The 24,287-nt window shown below is 47.1% G+C and overlaps 2 protein-coding genes across 6 annotated transcripts; one reads left to right on the top strand and one right to left on the bottom strand.

Moving 5' to 3' along the window:
• Window positions 1-84: 84 nt before the first annotated feature.
• Window positions 85-14,648, bottom strand: LOC121916814 (CGRP receptor component). Of its 2 annotated transcripts, none has more exons than XM_042442300.1 (6): window positions 9,521-9,630; window positions 7,675-7,711; window positions 6,432-6,530; window positions 6,003-6,097; window positions 2,110-2,167; window positions 85-631 (listed from the first exon to the last, which is right to left on the bottom strand). In XM_042442300.1, exons 1-6 carry the CDS (start codon window positions 9,526-9,528, stop codon window positions 482-484), a joined length of 447 nt encoding a protein of 148 aa, XP_042298234.1. In that variant the 5' UTR covers window positions 9,529-9,630; the 3' UTR covers window positions 85-481. The 2 variants fall into 2 exon arrangements, with proteins under 2 accessions (XP_042298234.1, XP_042298235.1); XM_042442301.1 differs by lacking the exon at window positions 9,521-9,630 and adding an exon at window positions 14,535-14,648 and having other exon boundaries at window positions 306-631.
• ASL (argininosuccinate lyase) lies at window positions 11,181-23,831 on the top strand. Of its 4 annotated transcripts, none has more exons than XM_042442289.1 (17): window positions 11,181-11,387; window positions 13,276-13,349; window positions 15,656-15,871; window positions 16,338-16,421; window positions 17,255-17,311; window positions 18,527-18,624; window positions 18,825-18,902; window positions 19,803-19,880; window positions 20,076-20,128; window positions 20,444-20,506; window positions 20,861-20,975; window positions 21,172-21,256; window positions 21,481-21,540; window positions 21,706-21,789; window positions 22,284-22,364; window positions 22,644-22,750; window positions 23,571-23,831. In XM_042442289.1, exons 2-17 carry the CDS (start codon window positions 13,338-13,340, stop codon window positions 23,713-23,715), a joined length of 1,416 nt encoding a protein of 471 aa, XP_042298223.1. In that variant the 5' UTR covers window positions 11,181-11,387; window positions 13,276-13,337; the 3' UTR covers window positions 23,716-23,831. The 4 variants fall into 4 exon arrangements, with proteins under 4 accessions (XP_042298223.1, XP_042298224.1, XP_042298221.1 ...); XM_042442290.1 differs by having other exon boundaries at window positions 11,182-11,387; window positions 15,677-15,871; XM_042442287.1 differs by lacking the exon at window positions 11,181-11,387 and adding an exon at window positions 12,585-13,078.
• Window positions 23,832-24,287: the final 456 nt, after the last annotated feature.

The following is a 24,287-nucleotide window of genomic DNA, read 5'->3' as shown; positions in this document are numbered from 1 at the left end:
AAATCTAAGTCTTTTTAAAGCCATCTATGGCAGTAGGAGTCACAACTTGGGATGACCAATGACAAAACTGTGTCAGGAAGCAACTTTTTAGCCTTCAAACAGAGCCAAGTTCTGAAATGTATTATTCTGCAAAACAGGGTGGATTATTCCAAAGGGTTTAGAAACTAATTATAAATGAGAGGAACAGCTATGCGCAAACCTTAGTCATAGGAGCGCATGAGTAAGAGCAACATGGAACTGACTGGAGCATCAAAGCCAGTTCTCTCTTCTCACATAACAGTTGACAGAACATTGAGACAAGAGCGAGTCATTAAACGTTCTGCTATTAGTCAGTTGTTCTCGTCATGGGTAAACAATTAAAATGTGAAACAGATTGCGCAGAGCGGTATCACTAAACAGTGGGAAAGTTCTTCAGGTCGTTGTGACGACCCAAATGGCTTCTCTGGAGCCACGTTTGGGTGTGCGGAGTCCAAGGCTGCTCCTAGGTTTGGTCCCCTTCCTCCTCCACTGCCATAGCCGTTGGCGCCGGCGGCTGCTCCTTCGTGGGGTCTCCGGGGAGGATGCTGGTGACCGTCTGGAGGAGGGATTCAATTTGCTCTTCTGTGAGCCTCTCCTCGCTTTCCTCCACTATCTGCAAAGCAAAAGCCACCAGCGTTATCTTTAATGTCCAATGTCCATAACAAAACACCTGACAGATGGTTGCTCATACCACGGATGGGCAAAGCTCCAAAGACAAGGTATTTCCTCCAGAGAAAATGGTATTTTGGTATCTATGGCAGAGGATGGCCGGCAGGAGGATGGACCAAGTATGGGAATTGGTCCCTGGTCCCTGCAAAACTGCTCACCCCTGGTTTATGGGATCAAACAGGAAAAGAGGAATGGGTTAACCCAGGCTAAAGCTACTACTGCAACTCAGGTCCTATTAGTTGCAATGTGAAAAGACAGTCTTATTTAACTCGCATCCCACCTCAGCCAGCATCCAATCCTCTTTGCTTCTACAAGGCTTTCCTTATTTATTTATCCGAAAGGCTTCTCTGCGGCATTTTTATTGCAGGGGTTGTTTTTAAAAGGGGTTACTCAGCTACACAAATACACAACCTGTATAAACAGTATAAAGTCTGCAACGGATGAGAAACAGACAAGACAAAGATGGTTGAGTTTAGAGGCAATTACACTCGTCTCTCCACATTCGCTAGGGTTAGGGGCACCGGACCCCCTTGAATGTGGAAAAACCACAAATGACAAGAACATTGTGTTCTTTACTTGACAGAACACTCTCTAGGAATCTCAAGTACAACTCTGTGGTCAACATTTGCCAGACACTGACCATAGAGTTGTGCTGGAGGAGCTACAAACGCCTAGCAGAGTATTCTCTCTAGGTCCTTCAGTGTGACTTTTGGTTCAAGTTGACTAAAGAGTTGCACTGGAGGACCTAGATATTCCTAGAAGGGGACATATGGGTGGTTCAAATTCCTTGCTAAGTTCCTTGGTAGCTCTGTCTGTCCCTTTTCTTTAGTAGCCTAAATAAAAGACAGGGGGAAATCTGCAAGCGAGGCCACGTTGAACGACATCCGCCTGCTTCAGTTCCACATCCGCTGCCTCGGATTTGTCTTCGGAAAGCAGTCTGGAGCCGAGGCACTTTGCTACACAAGAAGGGGATTAACCTAAGAGTAATCCTGTACTTTGGATTCTCTCCGGCGATGCCTAATGGACTTACTTACGGCAAGGAAACCGCCTTCCTTGCTGAATCAATGACCCGACAATTCCCAGGGCTTCGGTGGGAGCGGACGCCATCTCCCCTTATTTGCTTTAGCTACTCACTTCCCTCTAAAAGACAGGCATTTTATTTGCTCAGGGATGCTGCGGCTCACATTGACCAAGCGTCATCGGTCAATATCCATTTATTCCATAGCTCTCAAAGATCCCCTAATGTCAAAGTGGAGGGAAGGGGGAACAAAGCAGGCCATGGCTCAATGCTATGCAATTCTGGGGATTGTAGTTTGTTGCGGCACCAGATTTCTCCAACAGAGAAGGCTGCATGTCTCACAAAACTAGAATCCCATAGCAGTGAGCCATGGCAGCTAAAGTAGAGTCAACCTCCTCACTTACCAGCTGGATCTCGACGGCGCTCACCGGCCGGTGGTTGAGAAGTTGCAGCTTCTCTGCCCTGCGAAAAAGCAAAGAACACAGTGCTATATAATTTTGGGATTCTGGTCGCAAGAGCAGTCCGCTCAGTAACACTTCTTTGGCCACACAACACTCCCCAAAGAGCTGCAGGAGAGATGTGCAACCGTCGCGGACAAAGTAATTTCGGGGCTTGGAAATAGCTTTGCCACCACATCGGTCATCCGCCATCACAATCACTGGCCCCAGAGTTTTGGAACAGCTCACTTTCTCTCCCGTAACTCTTTGCTCAGAGGTTTGCATCCATCGGCACTACAGCGTAATAATGCTTGAGATACCACGGTGCAGTGGTTTGAGTATTGCCTTGGCCTCCAAGAGATCAGAGTTCGAATCCCTGCTCAGCCACAGAGACTGACTGGGTGACTGTGGGCAAATCGCACTCGCTCAGCCTCAGAGGAACAAGGCAACAGCAAACCTCCTTGGAAGAAATCTTGCAAAGAAAACCCCACGATGGGGTCTCCCTTAAGGTTGCCATGGATCAGACATGAAGAAACACAACAATAAAGATCAGAGGGTGCTTATAAAATACTATATACATGCTTACTATTAATTTGCAAGCAATAAGGCGCAGCAACAGAATATTGCAGTGTGAGGTGTTCTGCTTCAGTACAAAGTTCCATGTTCAGAGAAGTGTGTTTGCAAGAAATGTGTGCAATAGAGAAAGATTAAACTACATCTGCCTTATATATATATATGAGACTGCAACTTCCATACACATAAAAAAGCCAGAATCATCTCCTTTCATTCAAGGCATTTCAATCAAAGATATGTTTCTCCTTCCAGAAATTCTTAGCATGTCCTTTCAAAACAAATCCGAGGCCAGGCTTTGAAGGGGCCAATGGGATTTAGCAGGGCTGAGGCTATCACTGCCCATGACCTCTGTGGCCTGGAAGATAAATGTATTTATCACTGATCTGATTAAGGGCCTGTGACCACCGCAAGGCAGAAGGCAAGGAGGCAAAGCCAGTGTATTAGATAGGTGCAAAAGCCATGCCCGCCTAGGAGAGAATTCCCCGCTCTATTGGGGTTTGAGATGTCAATGCTTTGGGAGAGGTGGTCTTTACGCTTTCCATTCAGGAAGCAATGAGACGAAGACGTGTGGGTAGAAAATTACAGTCTAAATATGCTTTATATCTTGAGGTCTGGATAGCACTACTGTAGGAAGTGGGTTTATGGCCATGAAGCTCATGATAAAACAAAAAAGTGTTGCTACATTCCTTTTTCGCCTTCCGCTCCCTTCCTTGTATTTAGTGCCTTGACTTATGGAGACCCCATGCATTTGTCATGGGTTTTTCTGAGGCCAGGAATCCTCAGAGGGAGCGTTGCCAGCTCCTTCCTCTGGAATATAGCCTACAGAGCCTAGGATTCGTTGGCAGTCTTCCACCCAAGTACTAACTAGGGCTGACCCCGCTTAGCTTCCAAGATCAGGCATGGCTTGGTGCCTTTAGGAACTTGTACTTTTCAAATCTGTTAGCAAAGAGATCAAGGCCAGCAGCTCCCTCTGCTGTCAGTAGTGTCTCCTCGCCTACAATTCTGCTTCTCCACTTTCTTTTTCAGAGGTGTGTGTGTGTGTTGTGTGCTTTCAAGTTGTTTCCAACTCATGCCTATACAAAGACAAACCTATCGTGGGGTTTTCTTGGCCAGATTTGTTCGGAGGTGGTTTGCCATTGCCTTCCCGTGAGGCTCAGAGTGTGCGACTTGCCCAAGGGTCACCCAATGGGTTTTATGGCCGAGGTTGGAACCGGACTCTTCACATCACTCTCCCAAGACACTGTAAGGCATCGTCTCTGCCATTTTGGTAACCGTTCTTGAGCCACAGAATCTCGGAGACAGTCTCAGTTTCCAACTGCAATGCAAAACAGCTCTCTTCTCTGCTGTCAATGGGACCTGCTTGGTGAAAGCCAAAAAGCATTTCAGGTTTCACTGAAGGGGGATGCATTACAAACTGGAAGATCCGGTCAAAGTCAACCGATTGCAAAGGGACCGAAAGGCAGCCTTCCCTTGTGACTGATGGCTTTTGACAAGTTTCGCTGCCTCTCTGCAAACAAGAGGCCTCTGGATTGCAAGGCTGGGCAGGATATGCCTCTGATGATAAGCCACTCCAAAGAGAAAAAGGCAATACCTTGCAGAGGGACAAAAAGAACCAGTTCAGTCCGCTTGGCATTCCCCACAAAAGGCCAACAACAGAGCGCTGAAAGAATCTTGTCCTCTGTCACAGGAATAGAGTATCTCCCATTCATTTCAGTGCTTGGCAAAACCACCCCAGTGGATCCCAGCCCCTGTATTCAATGATCTGTTTGTGCAAGCAAACAACCTTCCGCACGATCCTGTCCAATCGCTGCATGTTCAAGAAGACCACAAATGAACTAGTAAGAAAGCCTCATAGACAGTCTCTCTGGAGCAAGGGAACACTTTGCACCAATCTTACACAAAGCCAGGCACAACCAGCACATCAGGGTTGCTTTCATTGTGCATTCCTGCATGGCAGGGGTTGGATTTGGTGGCCCTTGAGGTCTCTCTCCCAACACTATGCTTCTATATGATCCCCTAAAAGGATTCTAGCGTTCTGCATCCAGGTCAGAATTGCTTGCATTGAGCACCTCGTCCGAACAAGGAACCAGCTCTGGTTTGGTCACTTGAGACCTCTTGGCGGGTCAGAATCTTCCCCATCTCTTTGGACTGGGATAAACTGAGACATGGAAATGTCAGAACTGAACCTGAGCAGACATTGGCAAAGATGAAGCAGGGTCTTTCCCCTGCAAAGCTGTTTAGAAGAAGTTGCAGGATGCTGCCTGTGTCTGTCTCCCTCAACTCTCCTTTCCCTCACTGCTTGTTCCTTAGAGGTGCATTTACAGGAGGAAGGATCCACTCGTCTGCCTTGTCTCCCCCACAAACTGAGACTACTGTTTGTAGAGAAGAGAAAAGACAACAGAGGTGTCCAGACACCTGTTGGCTTAGCTTGGCCCTTGGACATATTCCCCTGCTCAACCGGAGGGATAAACGCCTGTTAATCTGGGATTATCACCATCTGACGGTGGCTTTAAAGCACTGTGATCCAAAGCCCCTTTTCCCATTCCTACCGTTCACAGTTCTGAATGCTTGATGGCTTATTTAGTCAAGGGGCTGGTTTTAAAGAAAGGAGGGAACGTTGAGATTTCCCAAGAATCCCAAGCCATGAAGAAGGAAAGACTCAAACCAGATTAGATCAACTGCCCAGTTCAGTCCCCGTTCGACCAACGGTCATCCAGGGAGCTCACCAAAAGCGCATGACCGAGACAGTGCTGCCCTGTCATTTACCCTCTTAATCTGGAGCTAAGAGGATAAGAGCCGTCAAGGATGAAGCTTCCTTCAGCCGCAGTGAAGTACAGAGACTAAGAAACAAGGCTGTAAGTCAGGATGGCGTTGATCCAAATGCCACCTCTGCCATTAACCCACAGCCTGAGGCACCTTGATCCTTAACCTTAACCCTAACTACTACGGGAAAGATTATCAACATCTACTAAAGGAGTGAGTAACTCTGGAGGGCAGGAGGCCATTTTGCTAGCTGACACCATCAGGCCCAGTCAGGCTTTGAGCTTCATCAGCTCATCCCTATGCTCTGATACAGCCATTCTTTCTGTATCATCTGTTATCATCCTTTGCATCCAATTCAGTATCTACCTTGTCAGGTGCCAAGCTGCCACTTGAAATACTCCAACGGAAATCAAGCGTGTTTTAGGGATCCCATACGATTCAGAAAAATCTACTACACAATCACTGAGGTCACAGCTATCCAACAATTCCAACCCATGACCACCCATTCCAATTAAATAGCTTACTTGGTTAACTTGTGGTTTTTCAGGACCGTGAGGAAGTCTCTTACGACTTCGGGGCTCTGGAACTTGCAAGGCGTCTTCGAAATGTACTTCAGCGTCTGAAAGGACGGAAAAAGGACGTTGTGCAGGTTGTTCTAATGCTTAGGTCTGAGACAAAATCATCTGCTATTCTTTTGGACGGTGTGAAAAATCCCCTCAATAAGGAAGGAAGGAAGGAAGGAAGGAAGGAAGGAAGGAAAAAGAGATGGCGGAGGGAGGCTTTGAAGAAGCTAAAGCTTTGAAGCTTACAGATTATTGATGTAATCATGCCTTTATTAAAAGATGTAAGTGAGGATCCTTGTGCATGGAGGAGAAAGCCTTGTGCATGGAGGAGCGCATATGGCATCAGGGTCTATAATAACTGGCCCGTTCCCAAGAAGGGCTTTCACTCACCTCATACATGATGGTGTTCAAATTCTGCTGGCCCGCGCTCTGCTTGCTTTTCCCCATCTCTCGGCGTTGCTGCTTAAGATCCGTCAGCAGCTGGTAGACCTGAAAGAAGCAGCCTTTCTAAGAAGAGGCCTCTAAATGCTGTGGGAGCTTTAAAACAGCATTTTTCATCAGCCAGGGCACAGCAGAAGAAGAGAGATATGTTGTTTGTTTTCTCAGCTGTACTGGAACCATTCTGTTCAATGGCAACATCCTGGGGATTTGTAGTCTGGGAAGGCACTAGAGGAGCGCTCTGGAAGAGGACTCTCCATGCCTCTCTCCAAACTACAAGTCCCAGGATTCCACAGGATGGAGCCACAGCTGTCAATACAGTTTCATAGTGTGAAAGTTGTGTGGTGCGCGCACTCAGGGTCCTTTTCACACTATGCACCTTCCACACCACACAACTATATTTGGCATTTAAATCAAAGCTGGATAAACTTCCAGGCTTATGAGGCCAATATGGTTTCCCCATTTGTACCCTAAATCCACCAACCCGAGAGAATTGCAAAAATGACACCCCAGGAAGGAGGACAACGAATTGCCGAAGAAGGTGACTCCTAATACATTGCTCAGTGCTGTAATTTCATGTCAGTACCAGAACTGAAGCTCACCACAAAGCCCTTCATGCAAAAACTGATTCCTCTTCTCTCCAAAGCTCTAATTTCCGGTGGTCTGGTTTAGGAGAACGAAGGGGGCTTTTCCTGGTCGCTAGAGCGTGAGTCTCCCTTCTCTAAAATGCTTGGGACCAGAAGGGTTTTAGATTTTCCCAGAACCACTGGGACACACTTCTTGACCACTTGGACATCTAAGACTACATACCAAGCATCCTTTGGACCACACAATTTGGATGTGCAGGTTGTTCTAATGCTTATGTGTTCTTATTATTTCATTAAGAGGGAGAACAGATTTGTCTGTCTCAAACACTAAGGCATCTTAAGAGGGTCACTAATATTTAATCCATCTATTAGAACGTCTTTATCCTGAACTTTGAGTCTGAACTAGAACCCAAAGTTCCTCTTGAGTCCCAGTTCTAGGAGAAAGGTGGGCTGCAAATCAAATACATTAATAAATCAGACCTATATTTTAATTAATACATACTATAAGGTTGTTCACTGTCCTCATAAGATCAGTACAGTACTTATTCGACAGCTACTCAAACAATACAGAGGCAGATAGTAAATGGTTACAGAGCCAATCATTTTACCTCGTAGTTGCTCAGGAGGGCTGCGTTTCCATCTTTCCTAGGAAACAAACCAACAACGACACATTAGTGTGCTTTAGTACAAGGTGCAACACATTAGTGTGCTTTAATAGGATGCACGACACATTAGTGTGCTTTAGTAGGAGCTGCTTCCCCGTTTTGAGTTTGATGCCAGTGAGGTTACACAATGCGTGTGCCAACTAAAACTCGGATAGGTATATTCTAGTCCGAATCCCAACTCAAGCGCAGAAGGGTTAGTTTGGGTAAGCCACATTCTCTAAGCCAGAGAGGAAGGTTTGGATCAGGATCTTATCTCCCTAAATAATAAATAAAGGTGATTTAATTGATACGTATACATTATATATGTATATGTAAAGGCAACATTCAAACCCAGCGGAGAACCGCAAGCCCTATACATCCTGGAGACAAAGGGTTCTGCTGAACCGACAGACAGCAGAGACAACAGAAAGTCGCCGCCGCTACACAAAAGAAAAAGGTGGCCGAAGCGATTCTCGGGGGCCTCCATGTTTTAAAAGTACAATGTATGACGTCAAGCGCGGCCAGCGGCTTGAATGGAAAACCCCGCACTCATCACTTTCGCACCAAGTTCGACGCCTCTTCCACAAACTTCCACAGGTTCTAGGCATTGTTTGCTCAATGGCAATGGAAGGGGGGAACGTGGGAGGAAAGAGAGGGGCGCAAAATATGCTGAGACGCAGTTCCCGTCCCCTTTTTTCGCTGACCCGGCGCAAGTGGGGTCTCTGTGTTTGCGTCGCGTAAGCAGCTGTGGTTGTATTTTTGGGGGGGTTGAGACGTATGTTTAAATTCCTTGGGAGTCTTGGTGTGCCGTCTGCGTCTTAAGGAAAATCCCAGCGAACAAAACCTGTTTGGAAATAAAGGAAAGCTTGTGCAGTAGTATAGGAAGCCACTAGAATATACAACTGGGAGTTATTCCGGAGTAGCTGCAGGCTGTTTTCACACCAGGCAACTTTGGGAAGTCTGTCAATAATAGGCATGAGATAAGTATCCTATTATTATTATTATTATTTCTGGGTAATAGTAATATTGGCCCTTGGTATCCACTGGGTTTGGGTTTGGATAACCAACACACAGATATAGCAGAAGGAACCCAGTTTGAGACCCTGGCTTAGACTTGGAATGGTAGTTTATTGTGGCACCAGAGATGTCTCACAAAACTACATTTCCCAGGATTCCTCAGCACTCAGCCAGGGCAGTCAAAGCGATCTCAAAGGGGATTGTTTCTGCAGTCTGTGTGTGTTAATTTGCACCACAATTATGAAACTCTCCATAGTATTCTTCTCCACTGTTAGTACTAGTGTAACAGATACCCCAACCATAAACTATAGTTCCCAGCATCCCCTAGCACTGAGCCAAGGCATTTAGCAGTAGTATAATATATACCCTTGCCATATATACAATGTATACCCCCTAACATGAACTACAGCTCCCAGAATCCCTTAGCAATGAGAAGAGCAGTCATACTATAACTCCCAACATCTCCTAGCACTGAGCCAAGGCAGTTAGTAGCAGTATACCACATATACCCCTGCCATAATTACAATGTATACCCCTTAACTTGAACTACAGCTCCCAGAATCCCCTAGCACTGAGAAGGGCAGTCAAACTACAACTCCCAGCATCCCCTAGCAATGAGCCAGGTCCCAAACTGGATTATTGTCTGCAGCGTGTGTGTGTTTTGGAGCATAGAAACACAACTCCCAGAATGCCCCCCTTAGTTCTAGCAGACTGGAGGATTCTGGGAGCCAGTGTCCTGAAGGCTTTGCCCCTTCCTTTCCCCTTCCTTTCTCCCTCAGGTCGGCCATCTTACAGCTCCATCTCTATGGTTCCAAGAAGGAAAAGGAGGCGAAGGGCTTCTCTCTGAGGCTCTGAAAAGGAAAGGGGCGGGGCTTGGCGCTGAGGAGAAAATGGCGGCGCTCTGGGGAACCACAACTCCCACAATGCCTTTCGCCTTCCAAACAACACTTCCTGCTTCACGCTCTGCCCTGACAGGAACCATAGAGGAGGGAAAGAGCTTGTTTTCTGCTGCTCCAGAGACTTAAGAGCCAAAACACACGGCAGAAGTAACCCAGTTTGAGGCTTGCTTTTAACTGCCTTGGCTCAGTGGAATTCTGGGAAGTGTAGTTTTTGTGAGGCGCTGAGCCTTCTCTGTCAGAATAAACAACAATTCCCAGGGAATCCCTCTAGAAGTTAAAAGTGGTCTCAAACTGGATTGTCTCTGCAGCGTGTTTTGGTCACCCAAGACATGGAGTAAATAGATTCAAGCTACAGGGGAAAAAGAGATCCCACCTCAAATCTCTTTCCCTGGAGCTATTGTGTCCTGTTCTCTGGAGCATCAGAAAACAAGCTTCTTAATATGACATCCCTTCAAATACTTAAATAGGACTCTATCATATCCCCACTTAACCTTCTCTTATTCATCTGGGAAGAATGAAGACTATGGAGTCTCTTTCCCTGTAGCTTCCATCCATTGCTCTGTTGTGTCCTGTTCTCTGGAGCATCAGAAAACAAGCTTGCTCCATCATCCTCAATGTGACTCCCCTTCAAATATTTAAACATGGCTCTATCATATCCCCTCTTAACCTTCCCTTAATCATCTGGGAAGAATGAAGAATATGGATCCTCTTTTCCAGTACTTTGCATCCATTGCTCTATTCTCTGGAGCAGCAGAAAACAAGCTTGCTCCCTCCTCAGTGTAGCATCCCTTCAAATATTTAAACAGGGCTATCGCATCAATAGATGTATAGTATCTAGATGGAGGGAAGTGATAGTACCACTCTCTTCTGCTTTGGTCAGGCCTCACCTGGAATAGTCCAAGATTCACAATTCAAAAAAGGATGTGGACAAACTGGAGCGTGAAGTAATGCTATTATATGAGTAATGTGTAATGTCTTATATTAAAAGCTAGCATGGTGTTGTGCTTTGAGTGTCGGACTAGGAATCTGTGTGACCTGGGTTCAAACAAACATCTTCATACTGAACTAGGAGTGTCTAAGTGATTTACAACTGTAAGCTAAACCCAAGACTCTTGGGCAAGTCTTTGTGAAAGTCACATTCTCCTATCCCAAAAGGAAAGCAATGGCAAACCGCCTTGAAGTGAAAAACCCAGGATAGGTTTGCCTTAGGGTCACCATAAACCAGGAATAACAAAGGAGGAAATAGCACTACAAACGGATCAGAGCCATGCTGGCCCTGAGTTTTCAAGACCTGGGCAACGCTATTGATAACAGAGAGATTTGGAGGTCTCTCATTCATTCGCCGCAAGTCAAAGTCCAGAAAAGAAATCTGTGTTTAATGAATAGGATCGGAGTTGACGAAAGCATGAGACGCAATCCACAAAACAAAGCTGGCCGTGCAAATGTTCCTTATTCGCTCTTTGCTGGAATAAAACCTCCTCTCTCTCATTCGTAGGCTGGAGGGACTTGCCCCAGTTAGTTATGTTTTTGGCACAGCGATGCCGCGGAAAATGTTGGCGGCGATCCCATCCCGGCCGTGTCCCATGATCCCGCTAGGTCCAGCCTTGTGTATAAATCCTGATTTTTTCGGTTTGTAGCAAGACGCACCTTGCAAACGGAGGAACCTGTCGCCGAAAAGTCTCTCTGGGAGAGAAAAGAGAACTTTCCCCCCTGATTTCCGAAGCGGTTGCGGTGCGCCGGACGCAAAAAAGGAAGACAAAGGTGCCCTGTTCTTTCCCTTTTCCCTTTGGAAAAGTGTGCTCAGCATAGCAACGTTTCCACCGAAGCTGCAAATAGGCCAGTGTGTCTCTGTGTGTCTGTGTGTGTGAGAAAGAGTTGTGCAAGTTAGTATGAACTATTCAAAGCAAAAAAAAGAGGGCCCATTGTGAGCGGATCTGCCGATGTGTTTGTATTCTTTGTCATGAAAGATGTTTACCCCGCGCTGCGTTTTTGCTGATCACGCCAAAGTGTCCTTTTGTGTGTGTGTGTGTGTGTGGTGTGTGTATACAGGGAAAGGAAAGGAAGGGGGGACACACACATAACCCTATTCATGAAAGGACTGGTTTTTAGAAAGGACCCAAATAAAGGACAAGCGGCTCTTCATGCAAACTCAGCTGCGTTTCGCCAGCAGTTTCAGCGCATAGGCAAAACTGTTTCTTTCTTTCTTCCTCCCTTTTCTTCTTCCTTTCTTTCACTCAATGCTTTCATTGGGTCCTGTTTTTTAGCATCCTGCGTTCGTGAAACGCCGTTCTTCTTCTTCCTTTGTCTCCAACCTAACGTTTCATTCCTGCTTCGTCCAAGTTTTGCTTTGCGCTAATTCGGCCGACTTCGCGTTTCAGAGAAATGCATAGTGGCCCTTTTCTCTTTTGTATAAAAATCGTTGTTCTTCCCTCCCTTCATTAAAAAAAAGATTTAAATTAACTTTGATCGTGTTTTTATACACAAATGTAAGGATAAAAGGGATCAACTTGAGAGCGATCGGTCGCAGCAACGGAGCGGTCAGACCTCACCTGGAATATTGCGTCTGGTTTTGGGCGCCACGATTCAAGAAGGATAATGAAAAGATGGACGGTGTCCAGAAAAGGGTGACCAAGGTGGTTAAAGACCTAGAAACCAACAATTTAGGTTGCTGGGTATGTTTAGCCTGGAGAAGGCTAAGGGAAGCCATGAGAGCGATGCTGAAGGGATGTCATGTCGAGGATGGAGCAAACTTGTTTTCTGTTGCTGCAGAGACTCAAACATGGAGCAAAGGATGCCAACTGCAGGAAAAGAGGTTCCACCTAAACCTTAGGAAGGACTTATTGACTATAAGAAATGCTTGAGAACGGAAGGGATATGCTACAATATAAATATAAATGTACAAGGTAAAGGCGCCGTAATATAAATGCATGTTGCGTTTAAATATGCAACGACATAAATGTGCAACGATATAAATATACAAGGTAAAGATCCTATAATAGAGATGTTCCCTGCCTTTAAGTACACAACGGCATAAAGGGGCAACAATATAAATATAAACAGGCGATATAAATGTGCTATAATACAAATGCAGCGATATGATCATGCAACAATATAAAGACAAACACGCAACGTGAAGGTGCTACAATACAAATGCGCACCGCAGGCATTTATAATTGTCACAGGGAAGATCAGAAGTAATTCCTTTGCTTTCCCTTCTATTATCTTTTTTTCCATGCTCCCTTTCACTTTTCTCTTTCTATCGGGTGGTTTTTCCCCCCTTTCCCTTTCTTTTGCAAATTTCGACAAGGCATGCGAGGCACAGAGGGGGCGTGGCCTCCCATTCATGTTCCTGTTGGCCCCTCCCTCTGTGGGCGTGGCTTGGAGGGGGCTTCCCTGTGAAAAGGGGACCCCCTTCCCAGCTGGAACAGCAGAGATCCGCTGGGTTGCAGCAGGTGAGACCATGCCAAGGGGACCCAGGATGGATGGATGGAGAGAAGGCAACTTTTTCACACACAAAATTGTGCAAAACAGTTCTTTTTGTGCAAAGAAGTTGCATTTCTTTTTCCTACCCTCCTTCCTTCCTTCCTTTCTTCCTTTTCCAGCTCTTCCGAGCCTTTCTCCAACTTTTCTTTTCTGCCTTTCTTTCCAGAGACCAGAGAGAGAAGAAAAAGGAGGAGGAAGAGGAGGAGGACAACGACAAAGTCTCCAGACATGGCTTCTGAGGTGAGCTGAGGGAAGATTTAACCCCCCCCCCCCTCTCTGTATCCCTTCCTTTCCTCACTCCTCTCCCCCCAAAATCAAATTCCTGACCCTTCACTTCCCCTACAAGAATCAATTTAATGCAAGAGTTGCACAGGGTCCTAGTTCAGTGGTGCCAAATGGACCCTCCATGGTTCAGGGCAGTGTATCTCTGACTGTACAAATAATGCCGTTTGACACCACTTGAAATGTTGTCGCTCCATCCCACGGATGTGTAGCTTTGCGCGGTGTTTAGCCTTCTCTGCCCATGACGGCCGAACTGTAAATCCCAATATTCTGGAGCATGGGACCATTAAAGAAAGGGGTGTCAAACTGCGCTATTTCTATGGTGCGGATGCATCCTCTGACAGATGCAAGTCTTTTTGCAAGATGCCCTATATTTGATCACTCAGAAATACGAGCTATTTTTCCATTAGCGCCTATGGGAATTCGGCTTACGAAGGTATTTCGGGTTACGAAATTAACCGCGGAACGAATTAATTTCGTAACCCGGGGTACCACTGTATCTGGCTTGTTGGAGGCAGAATGCTAGGCCAGGTGGGTAAAGGAGCGAGACTTGATTCTCATCCCTAAAACACAACCTCACCCCCCAAAATTAGTCTCTGCAGGCTTTCCTGTAGCTTTGCCTGACTCCTTTCAGTCCAGAACTCAGCTGCCCAAAATTTGGAGCGTCCCAGAGGTATTCAACTACAATCTCCATCATCCACAACCCTTACCGCACCTAATGGAGAGCTCCTTTTATTAGGCCAACCAAAGTGCACCAACATACCTTTTGTGCATTTGGGTTGGCTTGAAAAGGAAGCTCTGCTTTATGGATTTGGGATGTTGCTGTACTTTGCTGTATGGCCAATGCAGCTACCGCTGAGCGCTCCAAAACGGCCCTATGAAACTCCAACTCCATTGCACTTTCCCATCCCTAGGATCATAGTTATATCAAGATCAGGGCATCCATGATAATAATGTCGTTCCCCTTCTGCCTGCTCTATGTATCTGTGATCTGAAAGCAAACCTTCCTTCTCAGCTAGGACCGCAGAGCTTGTCTTTTCACAGCCTTGCAACCCATGTACAAATGGAGTCTCAAGAGTCAAATTCTTTCCCAGCAAGGCTTCTGGAGCCATGGAGAAATCCACCCCCAGCTACAGATTTTACCTTGGCTTGGCCCTGAGAGTCGTCTCTCTCTCTCTTGACCAGTGACCTTTGACTGGGCCATTGAACGGCCGGAGCGCATGACATGCCGGCTTCGTATTTGCTTTGGGAAACTCCACCAATGGGGCCCAACAGCATAACCAGGTCCTATTTGGACTCTCTCCTTGACATCCAAGGAGCTCCCAAGCCATTCTTGGTGCTTGCGGCGAGGAGGAAAGCTGCCCCCACATTGTTGTTGTTGTCTTTCAGAGTAAATAAATGCCTCTTTTTGACATTTTTGGGTGCTGCTGCAGAGCATGAAAAGCGAGTGAGTTTGTCGCTGTGTGCCTTCAAGTCATTGCAGACTTATGGGGACCCTAAGGCAAACCTATCACAGGGTTCTCTTGGCAGGATTTGTTTACTGCCTTCCCCTGAGGCTGAGAGAATGCGACTTGCCCAAGGTTTCCCAGTGGGTTTCATGGCTAAACTGGGAACTGAACCCTGGTCTCCAGAGTCATAGTCTAATGGTCCACCTAAACCATAGTCTAAACATAGCCTCTCCTCCTCTGGATGTCTCCAAAAAGGAGGGAGCTGGGCATGTCCAGCTTGGTGAAGAGAAGACGGAGAGGGCGACATGATGGCCCTCTTTAAATATCAAGGGTTGTCATAGAGAGGAGGAGAAAGTCCCAGAGAGTAGGACCAGGTTTAATAGTGGTAGAAGGCAGAGACATATAGCGGTGTTAGTCTGGAATATCAGTCCGCAAAGCGATTTTATGGCATCTTTGAGACTAACTGTGCAAAAGAAGTTGTAGCATAGACTAGGTCTGCTTCCTCAGATGCATGGAGTGAAGTGGCCACATTTCAAATGGCTTAGGCCAGTTCTTGGCCTTCCAGATGTATTGGATATCAGTTCCCATGATCCACGACGGTTGAGGCACCTGGGAGCTGATGTCCAAAACACCTCGAGGACCAAAGTTTATGTCCAGCCTCAATAAGAACCATCTCCCCCCAACATTCACCCGCCAATCCCGCCACCCTCGCTCTCCTCTAGCGGGCCGCCATCTTGAACAACGCTTGGCTTCTTCAAGATGGCGGCCCAAGGAAGGTGGAACCAGAGGATGCTCACGTTCTTGCTAACTTGGAAGGAATGTTCTCTCTTACCTCAGGGTGAGAAACTGTACAGCGGGAGGCTGACCGGAACCATCGACCCCATTCTGGAGCAGCTCAACTCTTCCATAGAGATCGACCAGCGCTTGTCCGAGGTGGACGTCCAAGCCAGCATCGCTTTCGCCAAGGCTCTGGAGAAAGCGGGCATTCTGTCCAAATCGGAGCTGGAGAAGATTATCGGGGGGCTAGAGAAGGTAAGGTACATCCATAGGGTGGGAATAACCTCGCCATAAAGCACCTATAGGCCACCTGTGACCCTCGGGGAGATTGCATGTGGCTCTTCCCTATGAGATTTGTACTTTGGTGAGATACTTAGCCTTCTCTGTCAGAGGGCTCTAGTGCCACAACATTGCGTTGCATGGAGCCATGGCAGTTAAAAGTGGCACCAAACTGGATTATTTCTGCAGTGTGGCAGCAGCCTCAATTCCTGTTTTGTCCTGAGAATGATATGTTGGCATCCCAGCTCTTTCCCCCACTTCGGCTCCTCAGTCGCTCCCCAAATATTCCCCCCTCCGCGCAACAAGATAAGCAACCAAATCCCCAAATGGACTCTCATGGCTGTGAAACACATGGCTGGCCCTCTAACTATTTTTATGGCCGGGCAGCAAGGAGACCTTGTTAATGGCTAACTGACCTTCCTTTTTTTGCTGCACATTGTAGATTTTGGAGGAGATTTCTAAGGGTGAACTGGTGATCCTGAAGACCGACGAAGACATCCACACCACCATCGAGCGCAGGCTGAAGGTCGGTTTTGTGCGCTTGGCTCTGGACCTCTTTTCTTCCATGTCTGACCCTTTCAGGAACACAAACATTTGGAATTAGAGATTGGGAAACTCAGTCCTTGGGCCACCCCTGGCCTTCATCTCAGCTTCCCCAGATGGCTTTGCTATAAGCTTTAGTCCAGGGTCTCTCTCTCCTCCATTCTGAAATGCCTTTTCAAGGATTGTTGTGTAAAGATACCTTTGAGCCCTGACTGAAAGAAGTTGTCAGCGAGAGCTTTTGTAGACAGAGGCTCATGCTGCCAAGTTCTTTCGGTTAGTCTCAAAGGTCCTGCAAGATCTCTTCGTATAATTGATTTTACAGACCAACACAGATATATCTTTGCATAAATCCTGGGACTTGAGCATCCACAGATTTTGCTATCCATGGGGAGGGTCCTGGAAACCAAATCCCAGTGGCTACTGGGGGCCTACTATACTAGTAATGGTTGTAGTAATGAATAGAAGTTTAGGGGGTTGGACTGGATGGCCCTAGTGGTCTCTTCCAACTCTATGATTCTATGAAGTGGAGGAAAGCTTTCAGAGGAGCATGGTGATGCTGGCAAAATGAACATGCTTCCAAAAGAGTCAGAAGAAGTGCTGCCAGTATCCAGCAATAAGTATAGATGTACTTACATGTTGTATGGCTGGTTATCTAAAGATGCCAACGAAAGGACTAGTCCTCATGATACTCATCTTTATTTATATAGACCCTGAGAAATCTGCACAGTTTTAAGGGACTAGCCCCAGAAATGTAAGGAGGCTGCCTTCAAATGTCCATCTGACTCACAAAACTCTTTCTTCTCTCTTCTTTCCCAGGAGCTCATTGGGGACGTGGCCGGGAAGCTTCACACCGGACGCAGCAGAAATGACCAAGTAGGAGAACTGCAGAAGGGTTTAAAACAGATATTTAAAATATAGAGGCACCAGCCGCCCCACCGTTCCTGCATTTCATTTCTCTTCCTTGACTCCCTTTGCAAAGGCAGCGGAGGGATTCATGGTTCCCAAACTTTGGTCCTCCAAACATTTGGGGGCTTCGCCTTCCATAAGCCCAACAAGCAATCATTCTGGGAGCTGAAGTCCAAAACGTCTTGGAGGACCAAAGTTTGGGAAACACCGGAAGGCCATGCTAAGAATCTACGCTCTAAAGATAAAATATAAGAATCAGGCTCCTGGCTCTTATGAAACGAATAGTGCCAACCAAACTATTTCCTAAGTCCAGCATTGCAGGCCTTTCCCAGTCGTGAAACCATAGTCCTTCTTGGTCTGGCAAAAGGCGGCCCTCCCTTGGCTTATTCCTATCGCCCTCTTTCCCTCCTCTAGCGCATAGCTGCCGTTGAAAGGCACAGTGGCCTGGTGGTTAAGGAGCTTGTCTGCATCTCTGAAGGCCATGGGTTCAAGTCCTGCTTATGCTCACACTGGACGGCTGTTTCCAGTTATTTCAGCAATGAAGGGGTACTGGAGCCACGCCGCTTTTCAAATCTTGTGTTTACCCATTTCCCCTGTCTCTGCATCCAATTCATCCGGCGGTGGCCATTGGCTCCCATGTCAGTGTTAAACCCATCCCAGGTTTCGGTTAGTCCCTAGGTTAAAATCTGGAGTGACATGGAAGCCAATGGATGCCACAAAATCAGTTGTAGGGCGCAAGTTGAACGATCCCTCTTCCCATCCTACGCTAAACATCACGGCTGCCATTTTGTTTTCTGCATGGCGAAAGGGTCATTTGCTCTCCTCCGAAAGCATTGACCCATAACATCCTTCCTTAAGATTATTTGGTACAAAGAAGACATTGGGGTCCCCACCAGAAGAGTCATGCAGCAGAACCTACATGACTGGCATGATTTTAAAAATGCACCCCATTTGGAACCAAGCTCAGGAAAAGGACTTTTCCTGGGAGTTGCACTCCAACAAAAGCCCCTTTTCCCTGAGCTCTGGCTCTGGACCACATTCCCCAGCAAATAAACAACAGGCATCAGCAGAAAGAGAAGTGTAGTTCATCCCATTGATTTTTCTGGTGGGTGGATTTGGTTTGCCAACGTCCCCCCCCGCCCTTGAATGGTGACATCCTCTTGCCTTGTGGCTCTTTTCTAGGTTGTGACCGACCTGAGATTGTTGTTGAAGAGCTCCGTCACTTTGCTGACCACTCTCCTGCAGCAGCTCATCCGGACCCTAGTAGAGCGTGCGGCGACGTAAGAGAAAACCCCGTGGGGATTCTGGGAACGGCAGTCCCTTGAAGAAAGGCACTGTCCCGAGCTCTTGGTTCCAGGCAGCCGTCCGCTTTGATCGGTTGCAAAAGGGCTGACGGTGTCATAAGAATTGTTAGCATGTTTATAACAGTCGCCTTGAAAGGTGAGTCTCTAACCTGAGGTCCCCACTGCTTCCCTTGCAGCGAAATCGAGATCATCCTCCCCGGATACACTCACCTGCAAAAGGCCCAGCCAATCAGACTGAGCCAACTCTTACTCAGGTAACCCAGCTCCGCTCTTCCGTCCCAGGGACCCATCTGCTGCCATTACTTTTTGCTGAAGGTCCCATTAAATAAGTCACTCCCGTGATCATGGCAAGCTGACATTCATCTACTCGAAATGGGCCGACGAAAGTCAGGATGGAAAAGTTACTATACATCAGGATATGAAGCTGTAAAAATTGCCAAACCATCAAGCTTAAATGGTCTCTTGAAGAGTATTTTCTATCTTTCCTATCACCGCAAAAATTGCATGCATTCATATACTGATATATAATATCCTTGCTTTTGGGATCCCTGAAGGGTCTTGGAACCAAACCCCAGCAGATACAAACGGCACACTGTACAACAGCTAGTAGATTGTCTCTGCCCATACAACTGAGACACAACACTAAGGAATCCCAGTGGCAGCGGATATCAGTGGAACAGTGACTCCGTTTCAGGCTCCTCTAAACCCTTCTTTAAACCTGGATTCACTGCCCCACTGACATGGGAGTCACTAACCGCTACTGCATAATCCCAAACTAGGTTTCTACCCTTTGCAGGGGGATTAAAGAGCTCAAGTTCTACTTCTAACAACCCTCCTCTCCCCAATCTCCTGCAGTATCCTTCTCTTTGCAGAGTAGCACTGGCCAAGAGAGAGCTCCTCATCCTTGTCTGTCTTTGTGGGTCTCTATGGTACCAAGGTGACCCTCTGGCCATCCTCCTGCACCATAAAGACCCACTCTTGGCCACTGAATTTCTGCCTCAACCGCGTTGGGAAATAATCTAGCACCGGCTTTGGGGGTGTCTTTGTGCATACATCAAATGCAACCCGCTCTCGTTGCATTTGCCTACCTTGTAAAAACAAGACGTATGGGTTGTTCTCCTGCTCAGCCTCCTCTCCTTTTTGACTTTCGACAGCCATGCCGTGGCTCTGACCCGCGACGTCGAGCGACTCAGCGAGGTGAAGAAAAGGATCAACGTCTTGCCTCTGGGGAGGTAAGTTTTCTTTGTTGCTTCTGGCGGAGGGGCAGGTGTTCCCGGGTTGGCAAGAGGATGCTGTGCTTTGCCAGTCATAGGATCATGACCGATAATGCAACACAAGGAAGGAAAATAGAGGCAGAGGGTTCAAAGAAAGATGCTGATTTATGTATATGATGGGATAATTCTTGCTAAACCGTCTTTATTTTGCAGTGGAGCCCTGGCTGGCAACCCTCTTGGACTGGACCGTGAGCTCCTCCGCAAAGGTGGGTGGTTGTACATCTCACAGCAGCTGGGGTTTGCATGCCCAGTTTGCGGGTTTGGGTCCGAACTCTAAAGGACCTCTCTAGCATGCGGAAACGTGTTAATTCAGAGGGTTGGAGAAGGGATTGCAGGTGTTGGGTAGTGAATGAGATGCACTCTGTATGCACTCAGGGCTTATCTTGGAAGCTATGCTGGGAATTACAGTCCAACAAGAGTTAGAAAGCTGCTTGGTTTCCACTCCGAGGCTTACAGCAATGCTTGTCTATCCCCTCCCTTGCTTCTTAACTCCTCAATTTCTCCTTCTTTATATATTACAGAGCTAGATTTTGCGTCCATCAGCATCAACAGCATCGATGCCGTGGGCGACCGCGACTTTGTGGGTACGCGCTTTCTCCCGTCTCCTTTTGTATGTTGGTTTCTTTTCCCTTTTCCCTTTCTCTTGAGGCAGAATTTGGAGACTCTTCCGAACAATTATGCCTTATGAGAAACAGTTTAGGAAGCTGGAGATATAGGAGACCAAGAGATGGCATGATAGCTATGTTTAATACCTGAAAAACTATCACAGAAGACGGAGCGATCTTGCTTTCTGCTGCTCCAGAAACCAATAGATTTGAATGGCAAGAAAAGAGATTCCGCCTAAGCATTAGGAAGAATTTCTTGTTTGAGAGTAAAACAAACTGCAATTTGAAGGCAGTAACAGACATTTCTCTCCCTCTCTGTCTCGGTTTCCCCAGTGGAGCTTCTTTCTGCCGCTTCCCTGATCATGATCCACCTGAGCAGACTAGCCGAGGACCTCATCATTTTGTCCACAAAGGAGTTTGGGTTCATCACAATCTCAGATTCACTCTGGTAATTGTCTGGCCTTACTTCTAGCAGCCTCAACTTAGCATTTGGTGGCCTTTAAATGGGAAGGTTTGGGTGTTTTGCCTGGGTTTCTAATGATGCTTATATCAAGGGAGGGGGATCAGTCCCACCAACAAACCAACGTTCCTCCTAATGCTTTCCTTTGGGAAACATCACCTCTCCTCTCTCCCTTTTTCTTAAGCACCGGGAGCAGCCTGATGCCCCAGAAGAAGAACCCAGACAGCCTGGAGCTGATCCGCAGCAAGACCGGCCTGGTCATCGGACGGGTGAGGAGGGGTGCCAAGCGGCCCTTTGGGATGCTCAATCTGCTTTTTGCTGGGGCCTGAACTTTAAAGGCATGGTCCAAGGTGCTGAGCCAGTTTTGGGAGGGATATACATTCCAGCTTGCCGGAGAGTTGTGCAAAGTCCATGTAGATCTTATTTGGTGAAGGAACCATCTTACCTCTCCGCTTCCCTGACATGCCTTCTTTCCTTCTCTATTCCTTTGCAGACTGTTCAGCTTCTTGTGGTGCTCAAAGGACTTCCCAGTGCCTACAACAAAGATCTGCAGGTGCAATGATGGGACTGATGCTTTCCTGGCATCGCTATGGCTATTACCTTTAAGCACAGCTTGCCGGAAGGGAATCTTGCTCGGTTGGGTCAGAGGGAGCTTTGTGTCTCGATCCAAACAGGGTCCAATTCCTCTTTAACGTATTTCTTTTCCTTCTGCAAACAGGAAGATAAGGAGGCGGTGCTGGATGTGATTGACACCCTGACCCTGGTCCTTCAGCTGACCAACACTGTGATCTCCACTCTGACGGTGAGCATTTAGGGTCCCAGTGGTCCTGGGGTCTCCTTCTTCCCGTTCCTGGTTCCTTTCCATCCACGAAAAAGGCTTTGCAACCCAAGTTTGCACCGCTAGTCTTGCTTTATTTCCGCAACCCAGCCTGCATTGTATTGAAAGGCTGGATCTTGGCACTTTTAAAAACCCTTTAAGGTTCCTGAATGGAGTCTGATAATAAGCTGAGCTCATCTGCTTCTTTAATGATCCAGAACCAGGGGGACTCTGACTTAGATGTTCAAAGTTCTTCACTAAACAAATAAATGCAAGTTGAGTCTCCTTTAGCCAAAATGCTTGGATTTGGGATTTGGGGGGATACTGAGATACCTGCACTTGCATATAGGTACATAATAGGACCCAAGTCTAGAAAAAGGGGGACTTGCTTGCCCTCTGCCGTGTTTCCATACTGAGCTTTTGCTAGATAGGACCCATGTACTTGGGATCTTTAGTAACGCTTTCCTTCTCTCTCCAAGATCAACAAGGAGGCCATGGAGAAGGCCCTCACCCCTGAGCTGCTGGCGACTGACCTGGCCAACCTCTTGGTCCGCAAAGGGGTGAGTATGGGAGATTTGGACCCACGAGAGAAAGAAAACCATGAAAGAGTCGGAATACAGAGGTTGCCAAACTGCTGAATAAACACATGTATCTTACTCTGGTTTTCTGGCTATCATCAGACAGATAACATGAGCCATAAGACCCATGCAAAACACTGGGTTTTCAAAGCTTGGCCTGTATCATATATATCAAAAGGGAAACTATAGGCTCAGTGAATCAATGGCCTTTGAGGACCAGAGAAGCACCTTTCTAAGTTGTGTGTCCCTTTCCACATCCAGGTGCCGTTCAGACAAGCGCACACCACTGTGGGGAAGGCGATCCAGTTGGCCGAAAGCAAAGGGGTGGCAATAACCCACCTCTCTGCGGAGGACCTCAAGAGCATCAGGTATGTACCAACATCTCCCAGATACTTCTGGCTGCCTCAAAGGGAACTCCTCTTGCATTGAGCAACACAAGACCACTAAGAAATCTCGGTCTGACTCACTTGAAACAAGATACAGCCAAATTTGTAGCCAATGTAGTCGTAGTCGTGTGCCTCCAAGTCATTTCTGACTTATGCCAACTCTATAACAAGGTTTTCTTGGCAAGATTTGTTCAGAAGCTCTGAGACTGAGAGAACGCGGTTTGCCCAAGCTCACCCAGTGGGTTTCCATGGCCAAGTAGGGATTCAAACCCTGGTCTCCAGAGTCATAGTCCAACACTAAAACTACTATGAATCTACCAACATGGCACACTCACTCAGATCACACTAAAGGCATCTGAAAGACCAAGTCACTGTGAACTTTCTATCGGACCTTTACAGGTCTCCTTGGTCAGCTCCGCATTTACAAACCGGAGAGGGAAGAGTCAGTGTAAAAACACTTTGCAGACCCAGAGCGAAAGACAAGAACTGTCTAGCTCTTTCAAAGATCTTATCCTTGATGTACATCAATTTAAAAAAGGTGGATCATTAAGATTTGGACTAAGCTTGGAGTAGGGAGAATGCACTTTCAATTCAGCTTGCAGCCACTGAAATAAGCTGAGGACGAAGGAGGGAAGAGGAAAGCTGGGACATTTCAACAACAGCTGGAGAAGTGGGACAGCAGAGGATGAATGAGGGCTGTCCCTGGGATACTGGGAAGGTCCGAGGGACGCGACGCAAGGTTTTAGGAAGGCGAAGGCATGGTCTGAGGCTACCTCTTATCTTTCCTTCCTTCCTTCTCCAGCCCCTTGCTGAGCACGGAGATCTCCCAGCTGCTGAGCCCCCAGAACAGCGTGGAGCAATACACTTCGGCCGGCGGGACGGCCAAGAGCAGCGTGACCGCCCAGATCGAGCTGCTGAAGGAGATCCTGAAGAAGCAGAAGGAATAAGTTTGGCGTGTGGGGAGAAGAAAAGGCCAGAGCCTCCATGGCAGAGGAGGGCTTCTGCGCATCATGTTTAACCCAGAGTTAATAAATATAGTGGTGTATTGGATTTCACTGAAAAACGCTCGCCTCCCGTCTGGTTCTTTCTCTCTAGGCCCTGACCGACTTTGTTGCGTGCCTTCAGGTCATTTCTGATTTATGGTGACCCTATAATGGGGTTTTCTTGGCAGGTTTTGTTCAGGGGGAGCTTTGGCACTGCCATCTTGAGGCTGAGAGAGTGTGACTTGCCCAAAAACAGCCGGTGTTTCATGGTCCAGCTGAGAATCGAACCCTTGGTCTCCGGAGTCCTAGTCCAATGCTCAAACCATGCTGGATGCCCAACTTTACAGTTTATAATGCAGTTTGACACCACTTTTAAGTGCTGCAGCTCCATGCCATCGCAAAGAGCTTTGCAAGGTCATGCGGCTTCTTTGTCCAAAAGGGCCAGTGCCTCACCAGACTATAAATCCCATCATCTTGTAGGATGGAGCCACGGCAACTAAAGGGGTATCAAATTGGATTGTTTCTGCAGCGCACCT

The sequence above is a fragment of the Sceloporus undulatus genome, chromosome 11 (genome assembly GCF_019175285.1).
Source record: "Sceloporus undulatus isolate JIND9_A2432 ecotype Alabama chromosome 11, SceUnd_v1.1, whole genome shotgun sequence".
In the NCBI taxonomy this organism is placed as follows: domain Eukaryota; kingdom Metazoa; phylum Chordata; class Lepidosauria; order Squamata; family Phrynosomatidae; genus Sceloporus; species Sceloporus undulatus.
This window is presented reverse-complemented; position numbering and strand designations above follow the sequence as displayed.

What these genes read in the sequence shown, in the direction of transcription:
- ASL (XM_042442287.1), top strand. Translation starts at nt 12,859, where the DNA reads ATGCTCCCTTTCACTTTTCTCTTTCTATCGGGTGGTTTTTCCCCCCTT. An exon ending in GACGCAGCAGAAATGACCAA is followed by an intron (nt 17,312 to 18,526) that starts GTAGGAGAACTG and finishes GCTCTTTTCTAG; the next exon opens with GTTGTGACCGACCTGAGATT. An exon ending in CTGTGATCTCCACTCTGACG is followed by an intron (nt 21,790 to 22,283) that starts GTGAGCATTTAG and finishes TCTCTCTCCAAG; the next exon opens with ATCAACAAGGAGGCCATGGA.
- LOC121916814 (XM_042442300.1), bottom strand. An exon ending in CCCTCCTGAGCAACTACGAG is followed by an intron (nt 6,531 to 7,674) that starts GTAAAATGATTG and finishes TGCTTCTTTCAG; the next exon opens with GTCTACCAGCTGCTGACGGA. An exon ending in AAAAACCACAAGTTAACCAA is followed by an intron (nt 2,168 to 6,002) that starts GTAAGCTATTTA and finishes GCTTTTTCGCAG; the next exon opens with GGCAGAGAAGCTGCAACTTC.